Source organism: Macaca fascicularis, chromosome 2, assembly GCF_037993035.2.
Source record: "Macaca fascicularis isolate 582-1 chromosome 2, T2T-MFA8v1.1".
NCBI classification, from domain to species: domain Eukaryota; kingdom Metazoa; phylum Chordata; class Mammalia; order Primates; family Cercopithecidae; genus Macaca; species Macaca fascicularis.
Genome location: NC_088376.1, coordinates 31,347,791 through 31,367,511, shown reverse-complemented (window position 1 = coordinate 31,367,511; position 19,721 = coordinate 31,347,791). Strand labels below are relative to the sequence as shown.

Genomic DNA, 19,721 nt, shown 5'->3' with positions numbered 1-19,721 from the left:
CGTGTCACTCATTGAATTCAGTTCCCTTGGTTCCTGTGTGACCGTGGCTCTCTGGTAGATATAAGAACAGTTATGATTTTATAGATTATTGGGCTTTTTCTTGTTAGGGTAGAAATGATACTCTGTTTTGGCTTTCTGTATTGTAAACCACCATCTGAACCTTCCTTGCCCCCGCTTCATGACTTTTTAAGTCACCCATAGGCTCTTAAGCCATTAGCAGATCTGAGCCCTCATAGACTCTGCCAAACTGGGGCAGGGGTGAGCTTTTGGAAAACAGAATACAGTAGAGGACATGACAGAAGAGGAGGGCCCACGGAGGAGAGGCATCCACAGGCCAAGGAGTTTCTGTTACTTGAAATAAAGGGCCCTTCCACGTGAGCAAGAAGCAGCATTTAACTGTACCTAGCTTTCCTTTATGTTATTTTATTCTTTTCAATTCATTTTATTTTATAAAATGACCTTCAGAGTGACTGTCTTGCTCCAAATTCCCCCTTTTCTTATTTCTTCTCGTCCTGGAGAGCACATCAAAGTTTTAAAGATGTGTGAAAAACCTTGCAAGATAACCCTTATGTGCCTGGCATGACTTATTCTTTCAATTCAGAGTTATTGTTATTGAGCTGAAGAAACGTCAGGCCTTGCTGTGCTCGTTTAATGGACCTCAAGTTCTTTCTTGGGGTTTTTTGTTTTATTTTGTGTTGTTTTGTAAAAGAAATTTTTTTAACCCCCAGTTTCTCAACTGTCTAATTCTGGATCCCCCTTGATAAACATGAAGATCCCCTACCTTTCTTTAATGTTACTTATATTTCAAATTAAATAACTTGATTCAAGCAAACCAGAGAGATAAACAGCCGCTTTGTTTTCATACTACACCCTCTCCCCATTCTAAGCCACCCTGTGCTCACACCCCAGCCCCACACCAGAATGACTGCTTAGACTTGGTCACTGTTTGGCCAGGGTATTGAATCTGGATATTAAAACATCATTTGCTCATGATTTTTTTGAGGAATAATCAAACAGAAAATGGGAACAGATGAGTCTTGAAAGACAGGAGTCTTTCAAGTGGAAGTCTTTCAGGTCTTTCAAATGGAATAGGAAACGAGGTAATTTTCTTCCAGCAGGGCATTAACTATCTGTGTGCCCTTAGACAAGACTGCAACTCCACAACTGGGTTTCTCGTTCCTCTTCTCCAGAGCAAGCTAAATCAATTGAATCAGTGCCAGACACTTTGTTGCCAGCAGAAGAAATGAGGTTCACCTATTCCTTATCCCATTTCAGGATGAGAATTTGTGAAATTACCCATGCCCATTTATGAAATTGCCACTACTTAAGTATCCCAGATGGTAATTTTAGTGGCCTCCTATTTTTAGCGACAACCTTCTGTTAAATAAAGTAGGCAGTTATGTTAGAAAGGTGTATGTTTTTCCATAGGACTCAATATGGCTATTTGTATTGTTAATGCTAAGTATGAGTTCTATAAACATTTTTATTTTCCCTGAATTTGCTGTGGTGCAGAATGTTTCCCTAGCCTCTTCCTAGTTCATTGCTTTACCTAAAATCATTCCTGGTATGAAATTGTTATTCTGTAAATAAGTGTTGGCTAATGTGCAAATGAACCTTTGTTTCTTTCTAGTTCTAAATTTTATGATTGTCAACAAATGCAAAATTTCAGGGTTGATATGGAGGTAGGTTCTTTGGAAGCAGTTTTCTTCCAGTCCGGACATTTTTTGTGTATTCTTTCTCTTGAGGTTACTAAGTGCTAATAGAGTAGGAGAATTGCACCAAGTTTCCAACTTTTGTTGTGTTCATCATTCAGAAGCTTTGGGTGATGAGTGCTCCTTCACAATATAACAGCCAACTCTGAGAAATCATTTATACTATTTTTAAAAGGTATTTTGAGGCACAACTGTCTCAGCAGAAACCTGCATTTTTTCCTCTGGTTTTAGATGGTTAATGCATGTGAGTATTATGTATTTAATGTTCTTCCAGTTAGAAAGCTATATGTATAGCACATGTAGTTTGAATAATTTCCATTATTTAGTTTAAACTAACTTGCATTACAAGGCAGCATAGACAATAGATCCCAGCTCTCTGCTTCTGACCAGCTACTCAGCTTATGCAAGTATTTGATCACTGCCAGGCTGAACAATGAAAACCAAGTTGAAATGAGTAAAAGTGGGATAAGGATTCTAGGAATTAGGCAATTTGGGGCTCAATCTCCTGCCATCGAACTCCAGTTCTCCGTACCTCCCACACAAGTGCTTCTGTCCTCCCCTTCCTGTTCTCCTGGCTGTGTAAGACCAGTTTCGCCAGCTTCTCCTGTAGTCACATCCACTTGTTGCTCCCAGCCAGAGATTCTGGTCCACCCATTGATGAGTGCAAGCTCGCATCTGTTTCTCTTCCTTTTTGGCCTCTAAACAAGGTGTTTTCTGATCACTTTATCTGCTAGTGAGGAAGGAGAAACAGATTCAGGCCTTAGTGTGCTATGGAGAGGACAGACGGTTCTAGGCGACAGCAGATGGAGGGAGAGAAAGAGACAGGAAGTCTCTGCTAAGGGGTGTCCTTGATGTCATTATATCTGCCCGTGCTTGGGTGGTCACCATGTTCATGTGTCTGCAATTGATGACCAGAAGTCTCCATTCAAAGCCTGGGCTGCTTTGTGAAAAGCATGGCGATGTTTTTAAAGCCACGGTATGGTGTTTAAGCTTAAACATATACCAAACATATTTATGGTATGCACCCATACATGGGTATGTGAGCATGTGTGTATGTTATTAACTTACTTTGCTATTAGGCCTTTTCCGTCTTAATAAAAAAGAAACCTGTTTATCTGAAATATATCATTTATAACAAATTAGAAAGTGTAACCAAATATTAATCAGCCTGTAAAAATGAAAGAATAAAAGATTACAATGTTGAGAAATTACTATATATTTCTTAATGGATCAGTGGATAAATACCTCCATATATTTTTATAATTGTTCTACTAATGTCGTCTTTGAGACACAATATATAAAGATTATAAAATTACCTTACTGAGTCAGTATATTGCCTTTATCAAAGGTAACTGTGCCTTTTAAAAACTAAAGACATCGGTTGGGCGCGGTGGCTCATGCCTGTAATCCCAGCACTTTGGGAGGCTGAGGCATGTGGATCACAAGGTCATGAGATCAAGACCATCTGGCTAACATGGTGAAACCCTGTCTCTACTAAAAAAAAAAAAAAACTAAAGACGTCATTCTGAAAAATAGAAAATTTATACATTTGTTTCATGTCCTTATGCATGGCTGATTACAAAACTAATTTCATGCTAACTCACTCGAACTGATATAGTACAATCTATGCTTTAGGGATTTGGAATGGCTGTAATATAATGTATCTTACAGATACAATTACCACAGTTTTTATGTATTTTGCACTTTATTGTTCTGAGGATATAGTTGTAAAGAAATATTCTACCTTGTGGCTTTTATGTTTTGTCTTGGCACTCAGATCACAAAAGCTTCTATGGTTCATTTTGAAACTTTGAGGAAAATGATACCCATATGATTTAAAGTTTAAGTTTAATTACCTTCTGCAAATTGCTTTTGGAAGTATAGGTAGTTAGAAAGTAAAAGTGGTTTTAAATTTCAGAGATAGAGTATAGCATAATAGCTTTTTAAAATATAGAGATTTTCTATCCAGAGCAGGAAAATTAGAATTGCCTTTGGATAATATTTAACAATGTTCTTTTCTTTGTCATGAAAGTGATATAATTCCAACTCACATCCCTATTTCTTATTTATGAATACAATGAATACTGAAAATTTGTCATAGATTTTATGCACATACTGAAAGGCAGTATCATCTTTTGGGTTTAAAATTGTGAAAGATCTTTTGAGGTAATTTGAGCATTTTTTTTTCAAATAGTAAAGATCTCTATACAAGGAAGGACTTAAATACACACACAGATGTGGATGTCAGCCCCTTAAGATGAGAACATGTTACCTTAAGCAGGAAAGTTGAACAGTGCCTTATTGGTGATGCTAACTTCTTTAGAAATAAGTGCTGCCTGAAGTTTTAAACTTAGTCCTTTTAATAATCTGTTAATATTAAAATACAAGGTGACACTGTTCTAAGCATTGGTGTATAGTAATAGGTTTTAATAAATCCAACTCTATGATTTTAGAAGCTCCAACAACTATAATCTAGCCCTTCATCTCAGACTTACATGTCTATCTGATGTATATTGATGACTGATCTAGTATGAGACTTTGGAGAGAGGAATTTCTGCTGGAATTCCCATTTAACAGATACTTAATTAGTTGGTACTTAGCTGTTTCTTATCATTTGGTACAAATAGTTTCCAGAAATAGTCTAGACATCTTAGCCCAAGTAGTCAGTAAATGGTTTTTAAACTTTAGTGTACATCCCCCATCACATGGAATGCTACCTTGAATGTAAATTCCTGGGCACCAGCCCCAGGGAGCTGGTTCCATGGGCCTAGGAATCTGCATTGTAACCAGGGGTAACCCAGATGATTCTGAGACGGGTGGTCTGGTGACAAGCCTTTGAGAAGCATTGGTGTAGGCGGTGTACATAGAAACAGGGCCTGTTTCATGGTATATGACCTGTACAGTTGCACAGGTTTCACACTGACTCAGAAGAGCCCTGGGCTTCACTTAGCTCTTCTGTCACCTTGAAATTCTTAATAATTTTTAATCAAGGAATCCTGCCTTTTCACTTTCCTCTGGGCTCTGAAAATTGTTTCTTTCTTTCTATTTTTTGAGACAGAATCTTGTACTGATGTCCAGATTGGAGTGCTGTGGCAAGATCATAGCTCATTGCAGCCTCAATCTCCTGGGCTCAAGCAATCTTCCCATCTCAGTCCCCTGAATAGCTAGGACTACAGGCACGAGCCACCATATCTGGCTAATTAATTTTTTTTTTTTTTTGAGATGGATTCTCACTCTGTTGCCCAGGCTAGAGTGCAGCGACACAATCTCGGCTCACTGCAACGTTTACCTCCCGGATTCCAGCGATTCTCCTGCCTCAGCCTCCTGAGTAGGTGGGATTACAGGCACCCACCACCATGCCTAATTTTTGTATTTTTAGTAGAGACAGGGATTCACCATGTTGGCCAGGCTGGTCTCAAACTCCTGACCTCAGGTGATCTGCCCGCCTCGGCCTCCCAGAGTGCTGGGATTACAGGCATGAGCCACTACGCCCCACCAACATTTTTTTTTTTCGTAGAGATGGGATCTCACTGTGTTACCCAGGTTGGTCTCAAACTCCTTGCCTCAAGCAATCCTCCTGCCTTAGCCTCCCAAAGTGCTGAGTTTATAGGTGTGAACCTCTGTGCCTGGCCTGAAATTGTTCTTCTTGATAAATATGAATTGCAATTATCCAATAATGATTTCATACCTGTTGGTATTAGGTTGTCAACTCCAAGGCCAATTCTGAGCTTTGGAGATGAATGAGTGTCATTCATCACAGGACCTAGAATAGGAAATCTTAATAGTATGATTTGTTTTCAAGGAAATTAAATTTCTATTCATAATCTTGAACATGGAAACCTATATTTATGTTATTCTAATATGCTGTCTTTTTTTCTCTCAGGATGGTACAAAACAGAAGAGGGAACGGAAAAAGACAGTCTCATTCAGCAGCATGCCAACAGAGAAGAAGATCAGCAGTGCGAGTGATTGTATTAATTCAATGGTTGAAGGTTCAGAACTCAAAAAGGTTCGCTCCAACTCTAGAATTTATCATAGGTACTTTTTACTGGATGCCGACATGCAGAGCCTAAGGTGGGAGCCATCTAAGAAGGATTCCGAGAAAGCCAAGATTGACATTAAATCCATCAAGGAAGTGAGAACAGGAAAAAACACAGACATATTCCGCAGCAATGGCATTTCTGACCAGATATCTGAAGATTGTGCATTTTCTGTCATATATGGAGAGAATTATGAGTCACTGGATTTGGTTGCCAACTCTGCAGATGTTGCAAACATCTGGGTTACAGGACTGCGGTACCTAATTTCTTATGGAAAACATACACTTGATATGTTAGAAAGTAGCCAAGATAACATGAGGACTTCTTGGGTTTCACAAATGTTTAGTGAAATTGATGTAGATAACCTTGGACATATAACTCTGTGTAATGCTGTGCAATGTATCAGAAACCTCAATCCCGGTTTAAAAACAAGCAAAATTGAGCTTAAGTTCAAAGAATTGCATAAATCAAAGGACAAAGCTGGTACCGAGGTCACAAAGGAAGAGTTTATTGAGGTTTTTCATGAGCTTTGTACTAGACCTGAAATTTATTTCCTTTTAGTTCAGTTTTCAAGCAATAAAGAATTCCTTGATATCAAGGACCTTATGATGTTTCTTGAGGCAGAACAGGGTGTGGCACATATAAATGAGGAAATAAGCCTTGAAATTATTCACAAATATGAGCCATCCAAAGAGGGTCAGGAAAAGGGCTGGCTGTCCATAGATGGGTTCACTAATTACCTTATGTCACCTGACTGTTATATATTTGATCCAGAACATAAGAAGGTCTGTCAGGATATGAAGCAACCTCTGTCTCATTACTTTATAAATTCATCTCATAATACATACTTAATAGAGGATCAGTTCCGAGGTCCCTCCGACATCACAGGATATATTCGAGCTCTTAAAATGGGTTGCCGGAGTGTTGAATTAGATGTATGGGATGGGCCAGACAATGAACCTGTGATTTACACAGGCCACACCATGACCTCTCAGATAGTTTTCCGCAGTGTCATCGATATTATTAACAAGTATGCATTCTTTGCTTCAGAGTATCCTCTTATCTTGTGTTTAGAAAACCACTGTTCCATTAAACAACAGAAGGTAATGGTTCAGCACATGAAGAAACTTTTAGGAGACAAGCTCTATACAACATCACCCAATGTTGAGGAATCTTATCTACCATCCCCAGATGTCCTGAAAGGGAAAATACTAATTAAAGCAAAGAAGCTGTCCTCAAATTGCTCTGGGGTAGAAGGAGATGTTACTGATGAAGATGAAGGAGCGGAAATGTCTCAGAGGATGGGAAAAGAAAACGTGGAGCAACCCAACAATGTGCCTGTGAAGCGATTTCAGCTTTGTAAAGAACTATCTGAACTGGTCAGCATCTGCAAATCAGTTCAGTTCAAAGAATTTCAGGTGTCATTTCAGGTTCAGAAGTATTGGGAAGTCTGTTCGTTTAATGAAGTGCTTGCCAGCAAGTATGCCAATGAAAATCCAGGGGACTTTGTAAATTACAACAAGCGTTTTCTTGCTAGGGTTTTTCCCAGTCCAATGAGAATTGACTCCAGTAACATGAACCCTCAAGATTTTTGGAAATGTGGTTGCCAAATTGTAGCCATGAACTTTCAGACACCAGGACTGATGATGGACCTGAATATTGGCTGGTTTAGGCAGAACGGAAACTGTGGCTATGTCCTCCGGCCAGCCATCATGAGAGAGGAGGTCTCCTTCTTCAGTGCCAATACAAAAGACTCTGTCCCAGGGGTCTCACCTCAACTTCTTCACATTAAAATCATCAGTGGGCAGAACTTTCCCAAGCCCAAAGGATCAGGTGCCAAAGGTGACGTGGTGGATCCTTATGTCTATGTTGAAATCCATGGAATCCCTGCTGATTGTGCAGAACAAAGGACAAAAACAGTGCACCAGAATGGAGACGCTCCCATTTTTGATGAAAGCTTTGAATTTCAAATCAACCTGCCAGAATTGGCCATGGTGCGCTTTGTAGTGCTGGATGATGACTACATCGGGGATGAATTCATCGGCCAGTATACAATTCCCTTTGAATGTTTACAGACGGGCTACCGCCATGTCCCCCTGCAGTCCTTAACTGGAGAGGTCCTTGCACATGCTTCCTTATTTGTCCACGTGGCTATTACTAACCGAAGAGGAGGAGGGAAGCCTCATAAAAGGGGCCTTTCTGTGAGAAAAGGGAAGAAATCCAGGGAATATGCATCTTTGAGAACATTGTGGATTAAAACTGTGGATGAGGTATTCAAGAATGCCCAGCCCCCTATACGGGATGCCACAGATCTGAGAGAAAACATGCAGGTGCGTGCTTGTGTTTAATTATTTACTCAATGGTTTTCCTACTTAGTACATCTCCATAGTTTATAAATATATTGGTTTTTTTAATAATAGTATATTTATGTAGTTTTTAAATTCCAATTAGTTATTAGAATGTTTACCACTAGTCTCTTTTTTATCATTTAAATTCCTAAGTGTACAATTGGTGTTGAAAATATTGATTACATATTAGGATAAGTGAGTCTCGTTGCTGTGTTACACACCTTTGTCCCAGTCTCCATTAATGACTGCTGAAAAGTTCCTCTTTTTTTCTAATAGTATAAATAGGAATCTCTGGGATTTCTGAATATTCCTTACCTGGAACACAAATTGATGATCTATCAAAATAAAAAGGATATAAGTCAAAGTAAAATGGATGTGATCCAGTCCTTTCTTATGAAGCTGTAATGCTGAGGAGATGGGAAGCCTTTAAATGAACTGTAAATCTATGTGTATGCAAAGTGAGCCTCCTCTTGATTTGAGAGGATAGCTAATTCTGTGAGTAAAAGAGGTGCCTGTATTTATTAGAAGTTTAAGATAGTAATTACCTCTGAAATATATAATGGCTAAAAGCAATCAGTTAGGAATTACATTTTTAATTAAGGATCGCCCACACATCTAGCCATACACTAGGACCCCTGAGTGACACAGAGCTAGACAGCAAGGACCTGCCTCATGGAGACAGCAGCCCTGACCTGTCATAGTGTGTGAGAAGTGGTGTGTGTGTGATAAGTGCTCCATGTCTGTTTATTTTGTATTTCAAAAAATTATATTTTAAAATGACCAATGAGAATGATGCCAACAAATAAAATCTGACTGAGAAAATTCAACATATTTTCCCTATCTACTAATTCTGTGTATACTTCATGAATAAAAAGACCTTCCCACAATAAGGAAATTTGTTTCTTTTCTCTTAAAGTAAAAGCATAACAGACATATGAAGGGCTTTTCCCTGTTTCTGAGGGTGAAGGTGGTTTGGTAAACCCTCAGCTCTGAGCAAGTGCATTGTCCACTGCCCAGTGGCTGCTGGGGTGTGTGTGACACAGAATTCCTTTGAGGATTTGTCAGAGCTCAAGCATTGTCTTTTCCAAAGCCTCGTCTGCACTGAACCTGACAAAGCAGTCGGTAGTGATACTGAATGAGCAGCTGCCATGCACAAGCAGTCTAGGCCATGAAGATGCAGTGGTGAACAAACAGATTGACTGCCTGCCGTCAAGGGGCTTGCATGCTAGTTGGGGGCAGGCAGTGGGAAGGGGAAACAGACAGGAGGCAGGCAGATAAACAAATAGAACAACTGCAGATATGAGTAAGTGGTGTGATAAGAGTGACTGGGGAACCGCACTTTAAATATCACAGTCATGATTGATTTCTGTAACTGAATATATCAATGTGATTTGAGCCAATGATATATAGTTTGATGTCCATATTTAAAGCAATATTAATAAAAATGAAATGTTTAAATTTAAAACTAAAGTGTTGTTCATTCCCAAGAACCTGGGTTATTTGAGAGCAGAAGGCACAGGCCTGCAGGGCCTAGATCTACCCCCTCTGCCCACATGCCCAGCCCAGACCAGGACCCAAGTGTGCCTGAAATAGCCCACCTGACTCTTATTATGATTATAATTGGCCTGTTATTACTCATGGTGACTCAAAGCCTGGGCCTTAACATCAACAGCCTTCAGCTAAAATCTTGACTCCTTCACTTACTAGCTGTGTGACCCTAGACAAACAGAGAAGGATTATAGCCAAGGCTCAGTCTTCTCATCCATAACATGGCTTGCTGTGTGGATTAAATGGAAGTAATGTGTAATAAGTATGCCTAGTATGGCTTAGCACTTGATAAGTGTTCAAAGAAGGCCAGCTCATGGCATTTTACAGTGTTGAAGGTTTTTCTTTCGTGGATATTTAAATGGCATACCTCTGGTGATTAGAAAAAAGAGAGAGGCATTGAGATCAGCCGTGACTCTAATAGGGGAAGGTCACAGGTAACCAAGGTCCCTGCTGGGCAGACTCACCAGAGAACAGTAGCATCCTCAAAGGTTCTTTAGATTTTGAGCCAGCAGGCATAAATAGATGAGAGATTCAGGTTTCCACCTTGCAAATATTTCTTTCCCTTTTGTATGGCTGGTATATTTGATACTTATTTTAAACCAGATTGGATTTTTCCCCCCTAAATCTTTACCCTCTTTGAATGCAGAAGCCGTTCTCTCTGTTTGCTCGTAGTTGCTTATCCGCATCAGCACTACTATGAACTTTGGGCTGAAAAGAGGCCTTGCCCTTCGGAAGAATTTGACTTATTTGCATTTTCAGTACTTTTGATAAATTGGTGTTACGAATGCCCATAATAGCATTTACTTTGGATAGTAGCCATTTTTCCCAGGATAAAATAATCATTAGCCAATTCTGTTATAACACTGCTAATAACTGTTGTACCAGGTGGTTCAAACGTAAACAGGTATATCAAATATAATATCCATGAGAAATTGAAACCCCCAGTTAATTACAAATGCTTCTTTCTTTCCATTTAACAGAATGCGGTGGTGTCATTCAAGGAGCTGTGTGGTCTGTCCTCTGTGGCCAATCTCATGCAGTGCATGTTGGCGGTGTCCCCCCGCTTTCTGGGGCCTGATAACACACCCCTAGTGGTCCTGAATCTCAGCGAGCAGTACCCCACAATGGAGCTGCAGGGAATTGTGCCAGAGGTTCTGAAGAAGATCGTAACAACTTATGACATGGTGAGTTGTCCTTTGTCTTTTTACATAGCCTGGGTGAGAGAGATGTCCTAAGACAACACATCAGACATACTTTGGAGCTTTTGCTGAAGTGCACTTTCCTATTTCATGCTTCATTCACCTATGCTGGAGAAATAATTCCCCTGACCTTGCTGTATTTGAAAGAGATTAGCGTGTTGTTGTTTTCGAAAGCAGAATTCGGAGACACCTCAGTTGGATTAAACATTAGTTAGCTTCTCAACTATATCTGAATTGATTTTTAAAGGATGCGCTATTTTCCACACAGATGTAGGAAAGAGTTTTTAAAAATCTTCTCCTGCAGCCAGTCATTAATTTATTTGTTTTCATTTTATTTTCATTTTTTCAACTGGTAAAGGCAAGCAATTTAACCTAAAAATGTAATGCCATGAGGGGCAGGTGCCTGTATCACATGACTCTGCACCAGGCAGTGGTTTCCCTTCTTACGGCAGCTGCTCTGTGACACCTGTACTTGTAATCAGCTTAACACTAATAGGGTATCCTCAGGATACCTAGAATATTACATTTTTGTACTTAAGATTTACCTTGAATTTTCTTAATCACATCCTGCTCTTATTGTAATTTTTTATTTACCGTAACTCTAAGAGAGATTTTAGTGGGTGAAGGACACCCATTTAAAGTGTATGATGTAGTTGAAGCTGTCAGTGACTCTTCAACCTATCAGGGTTCAGGGTGGTGTTGGACACTCCCCTCCCAGATGGGCCAGGCTGTCTTCCAGTACTGTTTAGAGTGCCTGGGGGTTAGTACCTCATCTGCTACCGCCTCCACTCCAAAAGCACAAGCTAAGATCACTAAGGTTTCTTCTGATGTAGCTTGCCGTGCTCAAGGACAAAACAGGATCAGCATCATAAACCTAAACAGAAATATTTTTGACTGTTTTATAAGTTGTCTGAAAGCTGTAATTTAGAGGGATTTATGCAATTCAAGGGAAAGAAAAAAGACGTTAGGCCAGCACTTCTCAAATTGTGACTACTTCATAGGTTTCTTAGGATGTTAGTAAATATCACATACAGGAAGGGTTTCATAGGATATTAGTAAATATCACATGGGGGGAAAATAATTTTTTATTATTTTCCTTGATTAAATAATTTTGGGAAATACTAGTTTGAACAAAAGTAATCAGTTTCCAGTTTCACAAATTGACTTGACCATTGGAATTCTACTTCTAAAAACAAAGGTTCTGAAGAATGTATTTTGGAAAATGCTTCTGTAGTCTTAGGTTGAATAAGTCTAGAAGTACAAGTCAGAAGAATGCAATGTTTTAAACAGCTTATGAGTTTATTACCTTTAAAAAAGTGATATTTGCACATTTCATAGATTCCTATGAAGTAGTCACACATTGTAGTGGGGGCTGTTTCCTTCCTAGCGTTCATGGTAACCTTAAGAGACACCAGGAACTGAATACTGGACACTGCAAGCAAATTACATAGAGTGGCACCTTCCTGCAGAGAGGAGGGAGGCCAGGTCAGGTGTCTGATTATGCTCGGGTGCTGAGTGCCACTGTGCTAAGTGCCAAAGGGGGCCACAAAGACTCATACGAACAGCCCCATCCTCGGGGAGCCATCGAGTCCACCAGGAGAGAAAGCAAGGCCGGGGACCAGCATCAACACAGCAAGCTTATGCTGAGATTCCTTTGGTGGGGAAATGGAAAAAGGGGTAAAAATGGAAAAGTTTGAAGAACTTTTACATGCTGTGACCCAGACTGCCTAGATAGTTCTTGACTTCTTAAGTTTTATGAGACACAGCCAAAAAAAGTAACCAATATTTATAGACGTTTTTTAAGCATAAGCCACTAATAAAAGCACAGACCTGTTTCATTGACCAAAATCTAATATGATTTACCCCCTAAGACATTTCTTTGGTTTCTGTGATAGTCATACAGTGACGTTTCTTCGTGGCAAGCTTTTTAACAGGGACTTCCTGAGAGTAGGGTGGTAGTTCCCCGTGTAGGTGATAACAGCATAACAGGGCAGGCCAAGTTCAGGGGCTGATTTCTGCTCCATCAGGAGTGTGATCATAGCTGGATTCTCATGGTCTGTGTTAAAAATCCTTATGGCCACCAGCAACCTTTACGGCACTCACAGCAATATTCAGCTCAGGAATGGCTCATTGCTCCTTGGTTCCCTGCTCCTTCCTCTTGGAATGGTAGTTGCTAGCACTGAATATGTAACTCTTATCTGAATCTAACTGTATGATTATATTGTTTTAGAATTGACAAGACAGAATATGCTAGCTTGCTTAAAATTTTTAAATTATAAAATTACTCTTTTATAATGTATAATTAAAATAGCTGTGCAGCCTTATACTGCCTTATTTATCGATATGTTCTGTTAATTCCATCTGACAAAATAAGCTGATAAAATTTAAAATTAAATTCAAATTATAGCTGCCGCAATATTATAACTCTTGTGATATTTTACAGTTCTTTTAGTGACTTAATGGTTTCTTTCCTTGTGACAATTTATTAAAGCTAGCCAGAATAGATTAAATATTGATGGGAAATGTACTAAAGGTCTCGGACAGCCCGTAACTCTAAATATAGCTCTTTATTTTTGTAATGTTATGTTGAGCTTGACCCAAAATTAACCTTAGAAATAAGATCTTATTTCATTCTGTTGACTTCCCATGTATAATGTGTGGAGGCGAATGAGAAGTAAAGGCAAGTTGAGAAACTCCTCCAGAACTCCTGTGTTGTGGCCAGTCTACATGCCTAAAGTGTGTCTTCCTGTGAGGACAGTGCCATGGTACCTCCTGAAATGTACGGATGTGTATTTATGCTATCAAGATTGTGATTACTTTTCAATTTCTAGACTCTATTAATAAAATAGTATTTCAGAAGTGTGCCAGTTTCTTTGTGAAAACGGAGAATGCAGATCATTGTCCTAATGGCTCCCGTGATTACCACCAACAAACAGGCCTTGAACACTGCTGGAATTGTGCTTTTACAGGACTTGTGGTGCTCTTGTGGCTCCCGTGGTGGGGTGAGCCTGGGACTTACCTCAAGAAGGCAGGTATCAGAGCCATTCAGGAGTGGAGAAGAGGAGACGTTCACACACATCCTTAGACTAGGCAGATTAAGGTAGTTTTAGTAGGAACAGGACTGGGATGGAAAGTGGGAATGATCCTGTTAGCAGTGCTGGAGTCAGAGACATGAGTGTGGGATAGAAGACACCTGCTGAACTTGTGCCTGGAGGCCTGGGGCACACAGATGACCTTTCTTCCTCCCAGTGGTGAGCAAGGGCCCTAGGGTCCTCTTCCGCTAGAACCTAGAGCAAGAAAACTGCACGTAGCAACCCTAGGTAGGGAAATTGTAGCAGGGCTGGAAGGGGGCCTCATGCAAATGGAGGCTTACTGGGCCTTTAAATGAGACATCTTTGTCCACTTAAGCTCAGTGTCCTTAAGTACTTCATCCTATGATTTAGGGACTCAACTTTTGAGGGCTCGTCTTCCTCTGGTCAACTTGTTCTCTCTGCCTCTCTTAATGGAAGTGACCCTTGAGTCCCTTTTTTCATACCTATCTACTTTTTTTCAACAGATGGGGGCTGGGCTCCATTATTAAGGCATGTGGTTGGGCTTTTGCCCACAACTCCATATTTATTGCGTTGAACAGTATATTTTATTATATCATACATCATGACCATAAAGTCAGAGGGTCGAACTTTTGTACCAAATGATTGATTTGCTTTAAAGATGTCATGTTTGGTTGTTTTGAAGTGGCATATAATAGAAATTTAATTGGTTTATTTCAATAAAACAGATACAGAATAAGTTACTGCATTTTTGGTGATGAATTCAACGCCCATTTATAAGCTCTTACCATGTGTACTGCTCACTCATCAACAAGTATTTATTGAGTGCCTACTGTGTACCAGTGACTATTCTAGGCAACATGAGGTAATATAAAGATGAAAAAGACTTTTTTTTTTCCCTTCAGGAGCTTATAATTTAGTTGAAGAGATGCTACAGTATGTTTATAGATAATGGTAAGATGATAGACAATAGATAGTAAATAGATATTTTAAAATATATAAATGAATTATTTGAATCTTCAAAGGAGAAAATGGTTAGTTTCAGGTTCAGGGATTAGGAAGATTTCAGTGAAACATTGGCCTTGAACTAGACCTGTAAGAATGAGTTGGAATTCAACTGGTAAAGAGGAGGCTATTGCAAGATGAGTTCACAGGGTGAAACATGCTCATAGGTGAAATATGCTCAAGCACATATTCTGGGAAATCCAGGTTTGCACTGTAACAAATAGTAGATTTTTGAGCAAAGGACTATGCTCAGAATTAGGTATTATGGAATTTGGGAGACTTGGAGTGAAACAGAACTCAGAGACCACCTGTTGAGCACCTTTATTTTGCACATGAGAAAATGGAAACCCTGTAGCACATCAAATTAACGACAGAACTGGAGTTGGTACCCAAGTGGTATCTCTGTCCAATTTTTTCTGCAATCCAGATCAGAAAAATTAACTGTGTAGAATGTGCAGATGAATGATCAATACAGCAATAAAGCCCAAGTAACTTTAATAATAATAATCTGCAGTTATTCATGTGGGACTCTTGAAGTTACAGGCACCTTATTTTTTGTTCTTGTGGCTGATAAATGTAGAAAATTCTTCATTTTGCATTACTTAACATATATTAAAAGGCAGATTTAATACACTTAAAGAAAACCGTAATCAATAGATCAAATTCCACTCAAAGAAATTTGATCATAAATATCTGAACACATTGTTTATAATTTCAGAAAACAAAAATGTAAATATTTTACTTAAAATATCTATAAATGAACTTGAATGCACCCACTATTGACAATCAAGATCAAGATTGAGCTTGTTCACTCATGTAATTAGGGGCTGGTAAGAGAAAATAAGGAATATGTAACCTGAGTTTAAGAGAGTCCAGTGACTATCTGGATACTCTTCATAGAACACAGTGTTCTTAAGAATGGATCTGCACTGGCATTTCAGTGCATCTCCCCTCCCCCATCAATATTTGTGATTTAATTCATAATCTTTAAAACTGAAGTGACTTTTACTATCCTTTTAATGTTGAGAGTGATAATTCCATTCTCTGCCTATCTTTATTAGATGCACGTTTACCAACTGTTGTAAACTTGAATTTTTAAAATTGTTACGAGATCTGTACTAACCTATAGAGATCAAGGAGTCAACATTCTTCCTCTATAGAGAGAAAACATTGAAAATTTAAATATTTTGTGATGTATTACATAAAAAGAAAGTTATTTTCTAAAGTTTTTTGTTAATTTTGCTGCAGTTTTTCTGTCATGGACTATGCTTTAGTCATTGTAATTAAATTGAAGTCGTAGAGAGGAAAAAGGAGAGAAGAGGAAAAAAATAAAGAAAATGAAGCCCACCTCTGTCTTACAGGCAGTACGGTGGTTCTTATACGCAGCAAATGGGCAGCCTCCACCTGTTCAGAGATTATACATGAATTCATTCTCGTCATTGTAGTTCCATTCTCTGTACTTTCCATTTGAAATTAATTTTTTTCAGTCTTTTTTTTGCAACTTCACAAAAGTCTTGATTTTAATTCCCTTGATTTAATTAAGAAAGCATCCTCTGAGGAGTCCATTTACCCAGTAGAGAATAGTATTTTTTAAAGGGCGGAACAAGATGCTTTGTCTGGGAGGATATTATTTGCTCTCTGTGAGTGTTTGTATATAAGTTGCTGAGTAGTCTCTTCTAACACATGACTTTAAATATTTCTTAAATAAAACAAGGTTCTTTAAATAAAATATGTGAAATGAAGATTTTTTTTTTCCTTACACAGAAATGTTGGCAGTTGACATGCAGCATCATGAACATTCTGTGTTAAGTTGTTGGTATGGTTTCATATACTTTTTCTTGTTACTTCTTTATTCAGTGAAGAGATATATCACACTTCATAATTAATGGAGTATGCTGGTTTGGACCAAGCCAGAGATGATCTGTAATAAGGTTACTATTGATCCCCATCTCCTTTGTGGCTTCTTTTATCACTCTCCTGCCTCAGAACTTGACATTAAAACCTTTTAATTAGAGGTGTCAACTTTACCAACTTTTATAACTGTAGAAAAAAGACCAGATGGAATATTGTGCTTCAGGATAAGAATAAGCTAAAAACGAATGAAAGAAGGAAGGGGGGCGGTGGGAGATTTGGGAAAGGTAGATGCATCCTACAGACTGATGATTTGAAACCCAAAGGCTATTGTTTAATTTGATGACTGGAGAGGTCCAGCCAATGTTTCCAAAATCAGTTTCTCTGAAATCATCAAAACCATTGACGAGCCATTTTGTAATGGTTCAAGTTATCAAGCCAATGGAAGTGAAAATAAATGTTTAAAAGATACAGTGTGCTGGTAGCATCACATATATCATCAGATGAGAAGTACCAGGCCACCACGGAGTAATCAGAAGCTGGAAGATTGGGAAACCTTTGGGAGATTGTGCTTCAAGCATGTAAGTAGTGCTAATTGTAAGATTTTCCTTCCAATCCAGTTTTCTAGCTTAACATGTCTCCGCAGAAAACACAGAGGAACACATATTTTAAAGTATTTTTACACACACACACACACACGCACACACCAGATACTAAGCAAGGAACAGGTGAGGAAAGAGTAGCACTTTAGGGGATGACAGTTCCCTTCAAAAAGACTTCATCACATAGCATCACAGAGCAGCTTTTATCAATTAAGTTTGATATCCAGCTCTAAATTCTCTGGGAGGATGACTTAAATAGAGTTCAACATGTTGTCAGATGGTATCCTCAGACAAGAAATGATAAATGGTATTAAGCAAGCCACTATGTCATCTGACATACTAACAGTCTGATTTAAAATTGCCAAGTAAGCTGGGAAACAAGAGCTGGGGTGCCATCCAGCCCTATTGGTAAATGAGAAATGGGACCCTGCTGTTAGCATCACTTCAGTTCCTGGATAGATTTCATTTGAGCCAGCGCCACCTGGAGAACTGTTAGGGGACAGTGGTTTAGGGCCATGTATTTGATAGGGTCTCCATGGTTTTACTTTTCTGTTTGGAGCATTTTTATTGCTTTTTAAAGGGGCAGAGACAGATTGCTTATTTTTCAAACACTTTATTTCCCCGAATCTGGTAGAAAATATGAATATATCTGAAACCCAAAGCTCAAGAAAAGTTAGAGAACTTCTTTCTAAATCTATGCATTATGGAAAAGAATACTACTACATTTTTTATAAAACTAAGATGTTCAAAGTACTGTAGCCTTTTTTCTTCCTATGCAAAAGTAGAGGAGTTACTTCCTATGTTCCCATCAAATTCTACATTGAATATTGGATTTTACTCCTATGTAATTTCTTCAAGGCTTATTTTTTGATACTTTTTTCTTCTTTGATAGTTTCTCTGTGTTTCTGCAGTGACTGAAGGTGCCTCCTAAGTTCTTTGCTAAGTTCTTCTCTCTGTCAAGGACCCTTACAGGAAATTTTTAAAAAACAGAAAGAAAAGGATTTTATACATCTTTAAAATTCTGTTGGTGCTCTGGAGATAATATACACATTTTCTTTTGGTCAACTGGCAGTTTCCAAAGCTGTGAGGAAGTACTTAGCTTCTTTACCCCCATTTATTCAGTAAACTTTTTGTCTTTACTAGACTTTGAATAAATAAACTTTAATTGAGTGGAGGAGGCCGTGCTGGCTGACTTTCCATTTCTGTGGCCCTAATTCTAGTTGAGCCTTTCATCACCTTAGGCTATGTGGCAGAGTTTGAGTTCAAACTTCATGCTCAGTCCAGGTGAAAAAGAAAATGTAACTGTCTTACCTCTCTTATGAGGGAGGTAGATGTCCCTGGATTTTAATTCTGTTGGTAAACTTCATCTATTGCATTCATTACATTATTCATTTTGGACTGTAAATGCTCAGCTCTTTAGGTAAAATACTCAGTCTCTCTTTCCCCCTCTTCCTTCACAAAGTGGCCACTAGTTGCCTGGAGAGGGTGTGGTTGCAAAGCCTTCTTTTTGTGTTCTTGGCAAAGAATGTCTAAACATCTAAAGCCACCATCCTCTCCTCCACTTTCTGTTCGCCTTGAGATGGGTACATAGTGCAGGGATTTCCCAGCTCCAACATGAGTCACTCAATACTGCAAGAGGTGGGCTTCCAGCTCCTTTCCTCCTGCCTCAGAGCTGCAGTTCCCTTGGCTCAGCCTTTGTAGTTGGAAGGAAGTCTCCTCTACCTTAGGGGATAACACTCTGTCATCTACAGGTTGTTTCTCCATGATATGGTTTGACTGTGTCCCCAACCAAATCTCAACTTGAATTGTATCTCCCAGAATTCCCACGTGTCGTGGGAGGTAGTTGAATCATGGGGCCAGTCTTTCCTGTGCTATTCTTGTGATAGCGGATAAGTCTCACGAGATCTGATGGGTTTATCAGGGATTTCCACTTTGCTTCTTTCTTATTCTCTCTTGCCACCACCATGTAAGAAATGCCTTTCATGCTCTGCCATGATTGCGACACCTCCCCTGCCATATGGAACTGTAGGTCAAATTAATCCCCCTTTTCTTCCGAGTCTCGTATATGTCTTTATCAGCAGTGTGAAAACAAACTAATACACTCGGTATGTCAAAATAATTTAGAAAATAGTTTCCCCTTGATAAATCCTGATTTTCAAGTCTATCATTTTGGTGAGAACCCAAGCAAAAATCTAATTTGACCTTTAAAACTGAGAAATGTCTCTGTGTTCATAAGATAGTTGCTCTTCATCCGAGCTCTGAAACTCGTCCTTTGAATAGGTGGAAAGCCCCAGGGAAAACATGATTCATAAACTATGGCAGCATCTGTGAAAAGAAATAACTTATTGACACTGTCCCCATCACAC

At 39.0% G+C, this 19,721-nt stretch overlaps 1 protein-coding gene across 3 annotated transcripts in view; it reads left to right on the top strand.

Moving 5' to 3' along the window:
* PLCL2 (phospholipase C like 2) overlaps positions 1-19,721 on the top strand; it is a 194,719-nt gene that overhangs the window by 107,886 nt on the left and 67,112 nt on the right. For 2 of the 3 annotated variants that reach the window (XM_005545687.5, XM_065539872.2), the window contains exons 2-3: positions 5,596-8,082; positions 10,629-10,832. In XM_005545687.5, coding sequence (XP_005545744.1) covers positions 5,596-8,082; positions 10,629-10,832 — 2,691 coding nt within the window. Of the gene's footprint in view, positions 1-5,595; positions 8,083-10,628; positions 10,833-12,234; positions 16,213-19,721 lie in introns of those variants that run through there. The other variant, XM_005545686.5, reaches the window with a different exon arrangement.